Source organism: Staurois parvus, unplaced genomic scaffold (genome assembly GCF_062004578.1).
Source record: "Staurois parvus isolate SC_StPar_1 unplaced genomic scaffold, SC_StPar_1.0 ptg002686l, whole genome shotgun sequence".
Classification (NCBI taxonomy): Eukaryota; Metazoa; Chordata; class Amphibia; order Anura; family Ranidae; genus Staurois; species Staurois parvus.
This window is the reverse complement of record NW_028320482.1, coordinates 2,209,570-2,227,754: the sequence shown is the minus strand read 5'-3', so window position 1 is coordinate 2,227,754 and position 18,185 is coordinate 2,209,570. Positions and strand designations below refer to the sequence as shown.

The window sequence follows — 18,185 nt, the reverse complement described above, 5'->3', positions numbered from 1 at the left end:
TTCCAGTCCCGACACTTTCACCCCCCTTCCAGTCCCGACACTTTCACCCCCTTCCAGTCCAGAGACTTTCACCCCCCTTCCAGTCCAGAGACTTTCACCCCCCTTCCAGTCCAGAAACTTTCACCCCCTTCCAGTCCAGACACTTTCACCCACCCTTCCAGTCCAGACACTTTCACCCCCCTTCCAGTCCCGACACTTTCACCCCCTTCCAGTCCCGACACTTCCATCCCCTTCCAGTCTGGACACTTCCATCTCCTTCCAGTCCCGACACTTTCACCCCCTTCCAGTCCCGACACTTTCCCCCCTTCCTGTCCGGACACTTTCACCCCCTTCCAGTCCCGACACTTTCACCCCCTTCCAGTCCGGACACTTTCACCTCCTTCCAGTCCGGACACTTTCCCCCCCTTCCAGTCCGGACACTTTCCCGCCCTTCCAGTCCCGACACTTTCCCCCCCTTCCAGTCCCGACACTTTCCCCCCCTTCCAGTCCCGACACTTTCCCCCCTTCCAGTCCAGACACTTTCGCCCCCTTCCAGTCCAGACACTTTTCCCCCTTCCAGTCCGGACACTTTCACCCCCTTCCAGTCCCGACACTTTCCCCCCCTTCCAGTCCAGACACTTCCATCCCTTTCCAGTCCCGGCACTTCCCCCCCTTCCAGTCCTGACACTTTCCATCCCCTTCCAGTCCGGACACTTTCACCCCCTTCCAGCCCAGGGCAATTTTCAGCTTTCAGTGCTATCACACTTTGAATGACAATTGCGCGGTCATGCAACACTGTACCCATATGAATTTTTTACCATTTTTTTGAGACAGATAAAGCTTTATTTTGGTGGTATTTATTCACCGCTGGGATTTTTATTTTTTTGCTATGTAAATGAAAAAGTCCAAAAATTTTGAAAAAAAGTGTTTTTCTTATAAAATTTTGCAAATAAATAATATTTCATCATCTTGGCCAAACTTTATTCCATTTTCTTTTTAGTAAAAAAAAAAAAACCCTAATTAGTTTATAACCAAAAATTATAATTTTTAAACATTTTGTTTTACATTTTTATTTTATTTGTTTCTTTTTTTACATATTGTTACCCTAGCAGTACAGTGTCACCATGGTGATACTGTACTACTTGTGGGGGGTGATGAAGATTTTTTTTTTTACACTGATTGCTTTTGCACCCATAAAGGATGTAAAAGCAATCATTTCTCCTTCTCTCTGGCTGTATTCATTAAGCCATTGAGAACTACTGTGTGAGCTGTGATTGGTCACAGCTTGTCACATGGTACAAGGCGGTTGTGAATAGCCCTGTACCATGTGACCTCTGTGATCATTCACAGATTTCACACGTAGTAAGCAATGATGTCACAAGTGACATCTTTCTTACTACTTTGCATGTGATCACTGATTGGCTAATCAGCGATCACATGATCGGGACCTCGCACGGAGGTCACATCCGACGATTGGTGTTTCAATGTGTCCAAAGGACACAGCGGGCACCGTGAGCTCCCAGGGAGCGTGCACAAGCAGGGTGCGGGGAGGCCGTTTATAAACGGCCACCCGACCCTGCACTGCCACCGTCCGGCCGTTTATATACAATGGCCGGATGGGAGGTGGTTAAAGGGGCTTCCATATACCACTTGCAGACCCCCACAAACAATAGCCAGGGTTGTGAGGAAGAGTCCTTATCATGCAAGGTACACCCCTCATGTTGAAGGAATTCGGCCTTGTATGGTACAGGAGGGGGGTGCACGCTGACCCCCTATTCCAGGCTAGCCAGGCTGTCTACTCAGACAAGAGTCTAGTTTGAATTTTCAGGGGGACCCCAAGCCTTTTTTTTTTTCTTGCTTTTAGCATAGAGCTCCCCCCTGAAATACAAACCAAAAACATTGGAGGGTCCACACCAGTTTTTCTTGGGTGGTCCCCCTTAAATTCCATATCAGACCCTAGGGGCCAAGCAATAATGACTCACTGTTTTTTGAAAAAATGGAAAACATGTCAGGAAACCAATAGAATCGATCCTAACTCCTCACGCACACGGGACGTTTTGATAACGCTGGTGACGTTAGCTGTGTAAAGTCACGCTAAAAACAGGAGTTTTTCAGGGTTTTTTTAGCTGTTTTGCATTAGTGTTTAGCTGTGTTTGAGGTTTTTAGCATTTTGTTTTTACCAAGAAAATATTTTTTGGGTCAAAAAACATCCAAAAACACCAGTTTGCGGCATTCTACTGCGTTTTTCAGCATTAGAGTGTTTTTACAGCTACAAAACTCTAGAAACCCACTAGTCCAGCCAAAAAACGTTGATTCCAGTCTGTGTGTGTATAGGCACATAGGATAACAGGCTGGGGGGTTTACTGGCTGTAGGAAAAAATGTCAAAAGCCAAAAAGAGCCGCTGAAAAAATGTCCCGTGTGCGTGAGGACTAAAGCCCATCCCTACTCCTTACTTTTCATGCCAGCAAGACTGTTAAAAGAGTTTTATGTTTACGTTTTATGAGGGACCAACATATGAAAGGAGCAATCGTGATCATATCTGTGTTACTATGCCTAAAAATGACCCCCAGAATCTACAGAAATCATGTCTGAGAACATACATTGTGTCTGCAGGACAGAGAAGGGGGTTTATCTCAGAGAAAAGAAGATCTAATGTGTAGGACGGGTATCAGTGATTATTATCAACCTATTATTGGCTGATATCACTCATCTCCCGCCCTACTCTGGACCAATCAGTGTGCAGTAACAGAGCAGAGATAATAGAAGAATATATTGGGGCTCACCTGTGCTGATCTCTGTAGGAGTGTCCTCCTCTTTGAATGTCCTCATCATTCCAGCCTCCTCCGTATATTGCTGATCATCCCTCACATACGTCTCTTCTACTTCACCCTCAACTTTCATGGTAATCACTCCATACTCCTCATCCTCCTCTTTATTCTCTTCTTTAACAACAATATTATCATCCCCGAGGATTCCACTCTGAAAGATATAATAAAACATTCATTGTAACAAACATGCTGTGTATAAATCATAACTACCAATAATTGTCAATCATTTACCTGATGATGGTGAGGGATGGTGTGACCTTCCTGTGTGGAATCCTGGGAATACAGAGGACGGGGATATCTCTCTGGTTGGTTCCTGTAGCTGGATGACTCCACCATGGTGTTCTGGTACAGATCTTTGTGTCCTTTTGGAAACTCTGACTCCTCCATCACCCCATCCTCATCCTCCTCTTTTATCTCTTCTTTAATATCAACTTTAGGATCTCTCAGGTTTCCACTCTGAATATATAATAAAAATGACATCAATGGTAACAATGCAGATAATGTACAGATCCTAATGATACTATCAGTGATTGTTCCTCATCTACCTGATGATGGTGAGGGATGGTGTGACCTTCCTGTGTGGAATCCCGGGAATACAGAGGACGGGGACATCTCTCTGGTGGGTTCCCATGACTGGATCCATCTACCTGATGATGGTGAGGGATGGTGTGACCTTCCTGTGTAGAATCCCCGGAATACAGAGGACGGGGACTTCTCTCTGGTGGGTTCCCATGACTGGATCCATCTGTAGGAAACACACACACTGACTGAATCCATTGTTTCTATGTGTTTATCAGATGATGGGGGATCTAGGTGGATCCTCCGTACTGCTCTCTCCTTTACAATAAAGTCTCCTCTTACCCGGTGATGTGAGGGGCGGCTGATTGTCCATCATGACGTCCTTGTAGAGATCCTTGTGTCCTTCTAAATACTCCCACTCCTCCATGGAGAAATAGACAGTGACACCCTGACACCTTATAGGAACCTGACACACACAATGATACAGTCACCATCCAGACACATCCCTTGTCTGTTACTGGAGAATGTCCCAGAATTCCCGGCACCGCTCACCTCTCCTGTCAGCAGCTCCATCATCTTCTTGGTGACTTCTAGAATCTTCTGCATGTTGTGTCTCTCAGGGTTTAGGGAGTCACATGGAGGCACTGTGATGGTCATATGATCACCTGACTTCAGAGGAGAAAATCTCTGTATTGAGGAACCAATAGGAATATCATGTTAGAATCCCAGAATCCTCCTCACCTCTCCGGTCAGGTCTGTGTTTTATTAATAGAGATGAGAGTGATGTCATGTGACCTCCCAGAATCCTCCTCACCTCTCCGGTCAGGTCTGTGTTTTATTAATAGAGATAGGAGTGATGTCATGTGACCTCCCAGAATCCTCCCCACCTCTCCGGTCAGGTCTGTGTTTTATTAATAGAGATAAGTGATGTCATGTGACCTCCCAGAATCCTCCTCACCTCTCCGGTCAGGTCTGTGTTTTATTAATAGAGATAAGAGTGATGTCATGTGACCTCCCAGAATCCTCCTCACCTCTCCGGTCAGGTCTGTGTTTTATTAATAGAGATAGGAGTGATGTCATGTGACCTCCCAGAATCCTCCTCACTTCTCTGGTCAGGTCTGTGTTTTATTAATAGAGATAGGAGTGATGTCATGTGACCTCCCAGAATCCTCCTCACCTCTCCGGTCAGCAGGTAGATGATCTCCAGGGTGAGGTTTAGTATCCTCTCAGTCATGTGACTCCGGTCCTCCTCCATCCTCATTGATGTGGTCATGTGATCCATGTAGGTTTTCTGTAGGAAGAGAATTATCTGGATTGTATGGGCTGTACAATATGATTACAGGGATGTAAGGGGATATCAGGCAGCCTGTCCCCCAGTGGGAATTGGCATATGTGTAGGGATCGGGTTCCCTCTAGTGTGTGTATTTGTAAATATTAAGAGTTTTGTTATAGACAAGTATCTTCTGTCCCTACTAGCTTGTTCAGAAACACCAAAGTACCTCCAAAAAAGTTGACCAACTCACATGTTTCTATTGCTGTTGACATCAGTGGTAGGCAGGAGAATCAAAGAACGTCCAGATCTTGCAAAATAGGACTATAGTTCAAAGGAGCAGCATAATAAAGAGTATTTTCAAGACTGAAGGCTGAGCCTCTCTGCATGGTATCTGCCCCTGTAGTGTCCTGTGACTACTTACATTAACCACTTGCCTACCAGGCACTTATACCCCCTTCCTTACCAGGCCAATTTTCAGCTTTCAGCGCTGCCGCACTTTGATTGACAATTGACAATTGCGCGGTCATGCAACATTGTACCCATATGAAATTTTGATCATTTTTTTCTCACAAATAGAGCTTTCTTTTGGTGGTATTTACTCCCCGCTGGGCGCTTTACTTTTTGCGCTATAAATAAAAATTGCAAAAAATTTGAAAAAAAAAAAAATTTCTTTGTTTCTATTATAAAATTTTTCAAACAGGTATTTTTTCTCCTTCACTGATGTGCGTTGATGAGGCAGCACTGATGGGCACTGATAGGCAGCACTAAAGGGCACTGATAGGCAGTACTAATGAGGTGGCACGGATAGGCGGCACTGATAGACAGCACTAATGAGGTGTCACGGATAGGTGGCACTAATATGCAGCACTGATAGGCGGCACTGATAGGTGACACTGATGATGGGTACTGATAGACAGCACTGACTGGCATCACTGCTGGGCACTGACTGGCGGCACTGACTGGCATCACTGCTGGGCACTGACTGGCGGCACTGACTGGCACAACCCCTGGGCACTGACTGGTGGCACTGACTGGCAGCACTGCTGGGCTGCACTGGTGGGTGGCACTGGTGGGCAGCACTGGTGGGTGGGCACAGGTGGGTGGGCACAGGTGGGTGGCACTGGTGGGCACAGGTGGGTGGGCACAGGTGGGTGGCACTTCTGGGCACAGGTAGGTGGCACTTCTGGGCACAGGTGTGTGACACTGCAGAGTGGCACAGGTGGGTGCACTGCTGGGCACAGGTAGGTGGCACTTCTGGGCACAGGTGTGTGACACTGCAGAGTGGCACAGGTGGGTGCACTGCTGGACACAGGTGGGTGATCTGCTGGGCACAGGTGGGTGGAGCTAGTGGGCGCACTGCTGGGCACAGGTGGGCGGAACTTGCGGGTGGCACTGCTGGGCACCGATCATCAGGGCACTGATCATCAGTGTCCTGATGATCGGTGCCGATCCCCGCTGTGACAACTGCCGGTTCTCGGCAGTACTTTCCTCACGATCTGACAGCGTGAGGAAAGTGCAGCCGAGAACCGGCACTTGCATTTCCCTGTGATCAGCTGGGATCGGCCTTTTACCACATCACGTGATCAGCTGTGTCCATAGGACACAGCGATCACGGAGATCACCGGGTGCGCGCCCCCTGGGGCGTGCAGGAGAGCACGTTCTGGGGGGACGTCATATGACGTCCACCCAGAACTGGCCGGCCGCAGTGAAGCCGTCATTCGGCTATCTGCGGTCGGCTACTAGTTAAACAGTGAATAAAACAATAATATGGACATGGCAGACGTACTTAAAAGGTACCTGCCAAATGAATGTCTCCCTAGCATAAGGTACCTCACACTCAGGTTTTCATTGAGGCCATGGCAGCTGTATTTGATGAAGTCCCTCTAATGAAATCCCTAAGAGACCCCCTCCCAGTGACGTCATCACGCTAAACTGAAGTGAATTTGTTCATACTGACAGCAGTGGGGAGTTAGAAGCTGTACAGACAGGACTGCATGCTTCTGCAGGATCATTGTTACTATTTTTGTTTACTATTTTGTGCAACGGATATATGTTTTATTGTAACAATATATTTTAACTCTTTATTTATGAATACACTTGTGAGTTTGATAAACAGTGAGCACTTTGTGTGTTTTTTTGGAGTCAGATATGTCCTGGTGGAGCTGGTTCTATGTGAGTATATTTTTTCACCTTTTATGTTTCAGTTTAATTTGGGAAACAGTGAGCACTATGTGCTCTTTTTCTGCTTGCTTGCTGAGGTTCTGTTGGATGGATGGATATACTGTACCTGGTACAGAGACACTGTGATCAGCAGTGGCACCGCTACGGGGGGAGCAGGGTTATTCTTACCCCCCCCCACTAAATTAGGCTGCTGGGCAGTCAGGGCCATCTTCAACATGGGGCAAAAGGGGCAGATACCCTGGGCCCGGTCATTATTGTGGGGCCCCTTGTCATGGAGAGTCCAGTAGAGGTGGGAGAAGGCACGGTGACGACATCAGGGTGTGGGTAGGATGATAGCACCTTGCTCCAAAAGGCAAGTGGGTGGTCCCAGAGATAGATGCGTAAAAGGGGAGCAGCTCAATGGTGGCTAGGACCAAGAGCCCAGGAGGGAGTAGACCCCAAAGAGGCACTGCAGTTGTGGGAGCAGCATCCCCGGTGCCTCCCAGAGCCTGGACTCCTTCAACCTCCTCTCCGCTCCCAGCTCCAACATCAACAGAACAGTTTGACTATGGCCCCAGATGCTGAGGGCGGATGGGAGGCAGGTACTAGGCATCACACACACCTACCCACAGACAGGGGGGCACAGAAGGGACTGCAGACAAGACAGGTCTAGTAGTCTCTCACCCCGCTCTTCCATCTCCCTGTCTCTCACCCCCCTTTCTCCCACTCCCCTTTAACACCCCCGCTGTACCATCTCTTGTAGTACATCTGCAGTCTCTGACCATCTACTGTAGTATGTCTGCAGTCTCTGACCATCTCCTGTAGTATGTCTGCAGTCTTGACCATCTCCCTTATCATATCTGCAGTCTCTGACCATCTCCTGTATCATATCTGCAGTCTCTGTACATCAGACTAAAAGGAGGGATAATGGAGGAGGGAAGAGGGACAGAAGGATTTAATACAAAAGAGGAACAGTCACTCCAAATGAGGGACAGATGGGAGGTATTCATCACACTATTACCCCACATCCCACGAATGTCTCTGCTGGACGTAGGAAAGGACAGACCTCTGGATTCCCTCTTTCAGAGAGAGTACTGTGAACAGTGGAGATCTCAAGGACACCAGATGACTGTTGATGCGTTTCACTGGGAAGGGGCGGGGTTATCCATCTCCTTCCCCATTATTGGCTGATCTCAGACCCCTCTTATATAGAAGGGAAGTTATCCACCTCCTACCACATTATTGGCTGATCTCAGATCCCTCTTATATACAGTTGCAAGAAAAAGTATGTGAACCCCTTGGGATTATGTGGAGTTTTGCATGAATTGGGCATAAAATGTGCTCTGAACGTCATCTAAGTCACAACAATAGAAGAACACAGTCTGCTGAACATAATACTACGCAAACATTAGATGTTGCCATGGTTTAATTGCACATAACATGTAAACATTCACAGTGCAGGGAGGAAAAAGTATGTGAGGCCCTAGCTTTATGACTTCTCCCAGAGCTAATTGGAGCCAGGAGTGAGCCAACCTTGACTCCAATCAGTGGGATGATATTGGATGTGTTCCTGACAGCTGTCCTGCCCTTAAAAACACACACCTGTTTTGGGTTTGCTGGTTTCAAGAAGCACTGTCTGATGTGAACCATGCCTCGCAGAAAAGAGCTCTCAGAAGACCTACGATCAAGAATTGTTGACTTGCATGAAGCTGGAAAGGGTTACAAAAGTATCTCCAAAAGCCTTGATGTTCATGTGTCCACGGTAAGACAGACTGTCTACAAATGGAGAAAGTTTAGCACTGTTGCTACTCTCCCTAGGCGTGGTCGTCCTGTAAAAATGACTGCAAGAGCACAGCGCAGAATGCTGCATGAGGTAAAGAAGAATCCCAGAGTGTCAGCTAAAGACCTACAGAAATCTCTGGCACATGCTAACATTTTTGTTGACACATCTACAATAAGGAAAACATTAAACAAGAATGGAGTACATGGGAGGACACCACGGAGGAAGCCATTGCTGTCCAAACAGAATATTGCAGCACGTTTGAAGTTTGCAAAAGAGCGCCTGGATGTTCCACAGCACTACTGGCAAAATATACTGTGGACAGATGAAACCAAGATTGAGTTGTTTGGGAAGAACACACAACACTATGTGTGGAGAAAAAAAGGCACAGCACACCAACATCAAAACCTCATCCCCACTGTGAAACATGGCGGAGGGAGCATCATGGTTTGGGGCTGCTTTGCTGCCTCAGGGCCTGGACGGATTGTTGTCATTGATGGGAAAATGAATTGCAGAGTTTATCAAGACATTTTGCAGGAAAACGTACGACCATCTGTCCACCAACTGAACCTCCGCAGAGGATGGGTGATGCAACAGGACAATGACCCAAAGCATACAAGTAATTCAACAAAACAATGGCTGCAACAGCACAGAATACGCCTTCTGGAGTGGCCCAGTCAGAGTCCTGACCTCAACCCGATTGAAATGCTGTGGCATGACCTTAAGAGAGCGATTCACACCAGACATCCCAAGAATATTGCTACACTGAAACAGTTTTGTGAAGAGGAGTGGTCCAAAATGACTCCAGATCGTTGTGCAGGTCTGATCTGCAACTACAAGAAACGTTTGGTTGAGGTTATTGCTGCCAAAGGAGGGTCAACCAGTTATTAAGTCCAAAGGTTCACATACTTTTTCCTCCCTGCACTGTGCATGTTTACATGTTATGTGCAATTAAACCATGGCAACGTCTAATGTTTGTGTAGTATTATGTTCAGCAGACTGTGTTCTTCTATTGTTGTGACTTAGATGACGTTCAGAGCACATTTTATGCCCAATTCATGCAAAACTCCACGTAATCCCAAGGGGTTCACATACTTTTTTTTGCAACTGTAGAAGGGAAGTTATCCACCTCCTACCACATTATTGGCTGATCTCAGATCCCTCTTATATAGAAGGGAAGTTATCCACCTCCTACCACATCATTGGCTGATCTCAGATCCCTCTTATAGTAAAGCCTAGTACACACGATCAGAAAATTGTGCACAATATTCTGCTTTTGAAGCGATCATGCGATAATCTGATCGTTAGTACACAGCTTTCGTCTGAAATCATTTGAAGGGACAAGCACGAAAATCTTCCTCGTACGATTTTCATTTGATCAGTACAGTTTTCATCCGAAAATACAATACAAATGCATTACATCACTTCCGAATTTTCTTTCAGTCGTACAAAAATTTTTGTAACCTCTTCACTTTTGATATGAGACTAGCATGCAAAAAAAAAAAAAGAAGGATGATCATTCATCCAATATTCTCATGATGTGTACAGGGCATAAGGGGCAAGGTTGTGGGTGGGAATTATGATGTGACACCAAGAAATGGGAGCAGATGACACTATGTTGACGCTTGAAGGTATATATGGTAAAGTGCAACAAAAGAAGATGACTGATGAATGGAACTGCACTGTCTGAGACAAATCCTGTACAGGCAGAGAGGCACAAGATGACAAGGGACTTCTCAGGGAAAACAATATGATGGAAGGATTACAGGTTGCTGGGTATACGAGATCTTTCAGGGACTAAATCGGGGCCCCAATCTACTTGTCCCTCATGACAATCTACTTTTACAGATACATTTTTTTTTTTTTTTTTTAACCAAAACTGTATTTAAATTGGAGGTGATTTTAGTAATGTCTGGGACTTTAAAAAACAAAAGGGGCTTTATGGTGACTTAAACATGTAATATTTTTAACATGTTTATCTCCTCCTCCCCTCCTCCCTGCCTGTCTCCAGCACCTCCCCTGGGGACTAACAGGGAAGGGAGAGACCTTGCAGTGTAATGAGCATCGATTGGCTGCTCCTCAGGAAAGGGTGGGTCAGGGCTTATCCTTTATCCCTTTCGCTGCCGGAGCCATTTTTGTGTTTTTTGCACACATTTAAAAAATCATTTTAGGCCTGAAGATCACACAAAACCCCCAAAACATGATATATTTTCTGAAAGCCGACACCCTAGAGAATAAAATAGTGGTAGTTAAACTTTTTTATGATTTTACTGCAACATTTTAGTAAAAAATACACTTGAGTTAATTTTAGGGCACAAAAAAGCAATAAATGACCCTATTTTTTTGAAAAATATAAAAGACGAGGTTGCAGCGAGTAAATAGATATCCAACATGTCAAACCTTAAATTTGTGCACGCTCGTGAAATGGCGACGAACTTCAGTACCCTATATTTTGTATAGGACAGTTTTAAAGCTCCTTATAGGTCACCAGTATAGTGTATGGAGGAGTTCTGATGCTATAATTATCGCCCTCATTCTGGCTTGAGCGGTGATATGTGACATGTGTATCGCAATCGACGGTTTCATGCGTAGGCGACCCAGCGTGTGCTTTTACATTTGTACGTGTGTATATTTGGGAGTGGGGGCTTCAATATTTTTTTGGGGGGGATGGTATGTACTTGGGTGTAACTTTCATTTTTTACAATAAATAAAAAATTTTTTTTTTGTGCTTTTTTTCCATCACAAAAAGAGACAAAGTCCCCTATGTGATGAATTTTGGTGACAGGTTCTCTTTGAGACATCCAAGGTCTAAAAGACCCTCCGATCTGCGCCACTGAATGTAATGCACATCGCACCTCATTACATTCTTTCCCGAGGATTGCATTACAATCTCTCAACGGGGACCTGGAAGTGACATCATAACATCACTTCAGGGTCAGCACAAGAAGGGGAGGGGAGCGGACTTGTCCACTCTTCTCCCTCCCCTCTAGCCGACGGCGAGCAGGTCCCGCAGATGAGCAAGCGGAGCCCGGGAGACCTCGTGGGGGGGGCGGGGGGCGGAGAGGCTGGTACTATTGGAAGCAATTGCTGGCAGCGCTGCTACCGATTGCATCACCTGACAGGTGAGCCCGCTGCTTGCCTGAAGCAGGGCTAAAGGTAGAAAAAAACTACCTGGCCGGCACCCGGAACTACATGTCCCAGGCGTCGGGCGATAGGAATCCAGCATCCCTGTAGTCATAGTAAAATGTTGCGCTAAAACCCCATTAGTGGCTGTGTGATGTCCATCAGGCAGTGGGAGGTAGTATTTGGACCCCTCACTGATGGTTCTACTCTTTAACCACTAGTCTACAGGGCACTTATACCCCCTTCCTGGCCAGGACAATTTCCAGCTTTCAGCGCTGTTGCACTTTGAAAGACAATTGCGCGGTCATGCAACATTGTACCCATATGAAATTTTTATCATTTTTGTGTGACAGATAGAGCTTTCTTTTGGTGGTATTTAATCACCACTGGGTTTATTTTTTCTTAAACAAACCAAAAACAACCAAAAATTTTGAAAAAAAAAAGTTTTTTCTTAGTTTTTGTTATAAAATTTTGTAAATAAGTGATTTTTCTCCTTCCCTGATATGCGCTAATGAGGCTGCAGTGATGGGCACTTATAGGCTGCACTGATGGACACTGATAGGTGGCACTGATGGGCACTGGTAGGTGGCACTGATGGGCACTGAAAGGTAGCACTGATACATGGCACTGATAGGCGGCACTGGCAGGTGGCACTGATTGGCAGCACTGATAGGTGGAACTGATTGGCAGCACTGAAAGGAAGCTCAGATTGGCACTGATATGAGGCATTGATGTGCACTGGTAGGCACTGATATGTGGCATTGATGTGGCACTGGCACGAGGCACTGATGAGCACTGACAGGTGGCACTGCTGGGGCTACACTGATCATCAGTGCCCTGATGATCAGTGTACATGTCCCCTCTGCGGAAAACCGATTACCGGCTCTCCTCTCCTCTGTCAGCGTGACAGCTCATGAGAAGAGAAATGCCAATAACCGGCATTTCCCTGTTTACATGTGATCAGCTGTGATTGGACACAGCTGATCACATGACCGAGCCGACATCTTCGGCTCTTTCCATGATGGGTGATCCGCTGTATCTGAGGGACACAGCGGACCGCCGATCGCTGCGCACACCCAGAGCTGCGTATGCGCGGTGAGAATGGGAGGATGTCATATGGAGTCCTCCCAGAACCACCTTGTGTCCGTCATTGGACTATATGGCGGGGAGAGGTGGTTAAAAGAAACCTGAACTGTCCCTTCTCATCTGGTTCCTTTCCCTGGCGCTATATGTACTCTCTCCCTGACAATCGGGGTTCTGTCCCTCTCCTACTGCCACATTGCGAGTGCACCCCAAATCTGAACCTCATCCCTCATTACAGGAGACTGCTAAGGTGAGAAGGTGACCCATCTCCAAAATGAGGAGAATGTTCCGGCCCCGGAAGTGGGGGAATGTTGTGCCCCTGAAGGGGTTAATCTGGGTTCCCACACTATATATGTGTGTATCATCATCTGCTGGAGATAAAAGACGTCACAGTGACTATGGAGGAAGAGGACGGACATGACTATGGAGGAAGAGGACGGACGTGACTATGGGGGAAGAGGACGGACGTGACTATGGAGGAAGAGGACGGACGTGACCATGGAGGAAGAGGACGGACGTGACCATGGAGGAAGAGGACGGACGTGACCATGGGGGAAGAGGACGGACGTGACTACGGAGGAAGAGGATAGACATAAGGGGGGTTACTGGGTGTAAATAGGAAATAAAATCTTATTACCTCCTCTGCTGCCACTTCCACCAACGTCTCCTCTCTACTTCCTCCCACCTCACCTCTCACCCGGAAATTCCTGTCTGTACCTGACATCACTTCCTGTATGTACCTGACATCACTTCCTGTCTTCCATATAGACTTTGTGTCTGGGTAGACTTGAGAGCAATTGATTTCAGAATTCATTTAGCTTTTGAATTTGATTCAAATTAAATTTGATTTGATTTCAATTTGATCAAATTCGAATTGGCATTCAAATTCTAATTTATTCTAATCGAAATTTGAATTTTATATTCTATTTTATTCTAGTTTGTTCCAGTGATGCTGTTTTTTTTTCTATTCTATTCTCTTCTAATCTATTTGAAATTAAAATTTCAGAAGGCAGGTAAATTCTAATCTATTCATATTCAAATTTATTCTATTCAAAACAGTTATATTCTATTTTATTCTACACTGCCTCTCATCCCGTCCCCACACCTGCACTGCCACCCATCTTATCCCATCATCCCAGCACTGCCATTCATTCAGTCCCATCCCCTCCAGCACTGCCACTCATCCAATCCTCCCCACTACTCATCCCATCCCCCCACCAGCACTGCCACTAATCCCATTCCCCCCCCACCACCACTGATCACACTCCCCCTCCAGCCCCAGCAACTAATATGTGAGCAGCGGTGATGTGCAGTAACCTCTAGCAACCAGTCACTGAGCAGTATTGATGTGCAGTAATCTTTAGCAACCAATCAGTGAGCAGTAATGATGTCCAGTAACCTCTAGCAACCAATCATTGAGTGGTAAGGATATGCAGTAAAATGTCGAGCAACCAGTGAGTGGTAATGATGTGTGGTAATCTGTTGCATACTTGAATGAGGGTCAGGTGTGGAAATTGGGGTGGACACGATACTTTTTATTGCGTGGGTTCCACCCTCCCATATCCCACCCAAAGTTGCATAGAGTTTCTCTTAAAATCCACACCAGATCCTTATAAAGGACACCAGCCTTGTATTGATTTTGTGTGGAGTCCATGCCTTTTGCTTGTTTTGTTGCACCAGAAGCAGCAATCACCATGTGGTCACTAGCATCCTAGGGCATGATGATGCCATCAGTTGTCATACTGCAAGCAAGCCATCACAGTCTCCTTCGTTGCTAGGACGCAGGTGACCTTTTTGTATGCATTTTTGGGTGTCTCCCTTAAAAGTCCATACCAGACCCTCATCTAGGATCAGAGCCTGGTATTGATGAAGAAAATCCCCTTTGTTCACAAAGAGAGTGAAGCTGGCCAGGAGATGTCATTTGGCAGCCAGCAATATATTGTTTCCATCTGTAGCCAGGTGTCGGCTACAATAACATGGATGCAGTGGACATTGACTTCATCACTGCAGACTGTTCAGTTTCTCACTCTAGTTTGCATCATAGCCCAGAAGCAAGGGACCATGGGACTTGTAGTCCTGTGTGCAGCCATAACCAGACTCCTAAGCCTTCCTTAGCCTGCACCTCCCAGCAAGTGGGATCATAGGAAGGGCTATCGAAAGAGCTGCTTTTCGATGGGCCCGCTTTCTTCTCACTTTGAGCATCAGAGCTGCCTGGACTGCAGCCTACCAAGACCCAGTGAGCCTTAACTATAACGCCGAGGGTCAATCTGCTTTGCTGACCACCCCTAGAAGATCCTCCGCTTCTCCTGCTAGCAACTGGTAGACCGTGCTGTGGGCGCAACACACTGCGTACTCCACATCCAACTGACCTACAGCATCCAACCTACCGCCCTACTGGGTGTGCCAACCACCTCCAGGATCTGGTGAGCGTGCTCAAGCCCAAACCTCCTTTTCTTCAGTAACAGTCAGCACATGGACCCTGAATACAGACACCATAAGCAGGATGAAAAAAGAACTTCTGCTATATCCTCTTCCTACTTGCAAAAAAAGGTGCAATTATTATTTTTTGTTGAAAGGTGAACTCATCCTTTAACCTCTTCCCATCTGGCCTATGTAGATAAACGTCCGGACGGGAGTGCTGCCAAAGCGGGTGGATGTTTCTAAACATCCCCCCACATCTATTTCCTGTGTGCGCTCCCTGGGAGCGATCGGTGCCCGCTGTGTCCAGAGGACAACAGATCGCTGTACAGGACCTCTGTGTGAGGTCCCGATCATGTGATCACTGTTTGGTCAATTAGTGATCTCATGAACGATAGTAAAAAAAATGTCACTTCCTGACATCATTGCTTACTACTTGTAAAATCTGTGAATGATCACAGAGATCACATGGTACAGGACTATTCACAACAGCCTTGTACCATGTGACAAGCTGTGACCAATCACAGCTCTCACAGTATTTCTCAATGGCTGCAAGAATGCAGCCAGAGAGAAGGAGAAATGATTGCTTATATAAACGGCCAAACTATGGCAGTGCAGGGTCGGGTGGCCGTTTATAAACGGCCTCCCCGCACCCTGCTTGTGCACGCTCCCTGGGAGCTCACCGTGCCCGCTGTGTCCTCCGGACACAGTGAAACACCAATCGTCGGACGTGCCTCCGTGCGAGGTCCCGATCATGTGATCGCTGATTAGCCAATCAGCGATCACATGCAAAGTAGTAAGCAAGATGTCACTTCTGATATCATTGCTTACTATGTGTGAAATCTGTGAATGATCACAGAGGTCACATGGTACAAGGCTATTCACAACAGCCTTGCACCATGTGACAAGCTGTGACCAATCACAGCTCACACAGTAGTTCTCAATGGCTTAAAGAATGCAGACAGAGAGAAAGAGAAATGATTTATTTTACAGCCTTTATGAGTGTAAAAGCAATCAGTGTAAAAAAAAACAAACAAAAAAAAACTCATCACCCCCCACAAGTAGTACATTGTCACACTGTACTGCTAGGGTGACAGTATGTAAATAAAAAAAAGCATAAATAATAATATAAAAAAAAAAAATGTAAAAAAAAATTTGAAAAATTATAATTTTTGGTTATAAACTAATTTGGGTTATTTGTTTTTTTTACTAAAAAAGATAACCAAATAAATTTTGGCCAATATTTATGAAGAAAGATTTGCAAAATGTTGTAAGAAAATTACTTTTTTGGACTTTTTCATTTATATAGCAAAAAATGATTGCTTTTACAGCCTTTATGGGTGTAAAAGCAATCAGTTTAAAGAAAAAAAAAAAAAACTTCATCACACCCCCCCCCCCCCCCACCAATTAGTACAGTGTCACACTGTAAAATCTGTGAATGATCACAGAGGTCACTATTCATAACAGCCTTGTACCATGTGACAAGCTGTGACCAATCACAGCTCACACAGTATTCTCAATGGTTGCATGAATTTAGCCAGAGAGAAAGAGAAATGATTGCTTTTACAGCCTTTATTGGTGTAAAAGCAAATCAGTGTAATGAAAGAAAAAAAAATCTTCAATCACCCCCCCCCCCCCACCAAGTAGTGCAGTGTCACTGTACTGCTAGGGTGACAGTATGTTTAAAAAAAAACCCATAAATAATAATATAAAAAAAATAGAAATGTAAACTTTTTAAAAAAAAAATAATATTTTTGGTTATAAACTAATTTGGTTTATTTTTTTTACTAAAAAGATAGAGGAATACATTTTGGCCAAAATTTATGAAGAAAGATTTTTTATTTGCAAAATTTTATAAGAAAGTTTTTTTTTCAACATTTTTGGACTTTCATTTATACAGCAAAAAAAAAAAATAAAATCTTAGTGGGGAATAAATACCACCAAAATAAAGTTTTTATCTGTCTCAAAAAAATGCTAAAAAATTCATATGGTACAGTGTTGCATGACCGCGCAATTGTCATTCAAAGTGTGATAGCACTGAAAGCTGAAAATTGGCCTGGACAGGAAGGGGGTGAAAGTGTCCGGACTTGAAGTGGTAAAAGCAGATTTCCGGCCCTCGCCAACTCAGCAGCTACAAATACTCTAGCTGCTTACTTTTAATAGTAGGGCACTTACCTGTCCATGCATCCTCACCCCGAGCTGATTCTTCAATTGGCTCTCAGGTGCTGGGGCTGCCATCTTGTCTAAGGGAAACCAGCAGTGAAGCCTTGAATGGGCTGCAGTCCTCTGGGACCTTGGAAGTGTCCCAGAGGGCTGCAAGGGGGGGGGGGGGGGTGCTGAAATTTCAGCTCAGTTTGCCATAGCAAACTGAGCCAGAAGTGGGGGCATGTACCTATCAAAACCAGGTATATGCTCCCCTCCAAAAGGTGCCAAATGTAGCGGGGGGGGGGGGGGGAGGGTGAGGAATGCAGAAAAGTGGAGCTCCCATATTTGGGTGGAATTCCACTTTAAGTCACGTTCCAAACAAATTATTTTTTATTATTATTATTATACAGTATTTATAAAGTGCCAATAGTTCGCTCAGCGCTGTACATTACAAAGGGGGACAGAACATGTGACAGAACAATAACAATACAATGCAAAACATTTTAAAGGAATTATACAAATAAATGAAATTGTGGTGCAAACAAATGCTAATGCAACACCCACATAAATTAGCCTCTACCCCCCCTAGATATCGTTATAGTCTGGCTGAAAAAAGACAAAAGTCCATCCAGTTCAACCATCCAGTTCAACCATTCCTTCCTGATCCCCCAAGAGGCAATCAGATATTCCCTGCATCAACTTTCCCTATACATGTTATATCCAGTTATATTCTGTGTATCCAAGAAAGAATCCAGGACTTTCCTACAGCAATCCACTGAGCTGGCCACAACCAACTCTTGAGGGAGTCTATTCCACATTTTCACAGCTCTCACTGGGAAGAAACCTTTCAGTGTTTGGAGATTAAATTTCTTTTCC

The 18,185-nt window shown here is 45.4% G+C and overlaps 1 protein-coding gene across 1 annotated transcript; it reads right to left on the bottom strand.

Annotated features, from left to right (window-relative positions):
- Positions 1-2,763: 2,763 nt before the first annotated feature.
- On the bottom strand, positions 2,764-13,433 carry LOC149429946 (uncharacterized; the record flags this gene model as incomplete). The annotated part of the gene is made up of 7 exons (XM_089666376.1): positions 13,384-13,433; positions 4,505-4,618; positions 3,880-4,014; positions 3,670-3,793; positions 3,354-3,553; positions 3,040-3,264; positions 2,764-2,959 (listed from the first exon to the last, which is right to left on the bottom strand). Coding segments are annotated over exons 2-7 (985 nt in total), but the record flags the coding sequence as incomplete, so codon positions are not given.
- Positions 13,434-18,185: the final 4,752 nt, after the last annotated feature.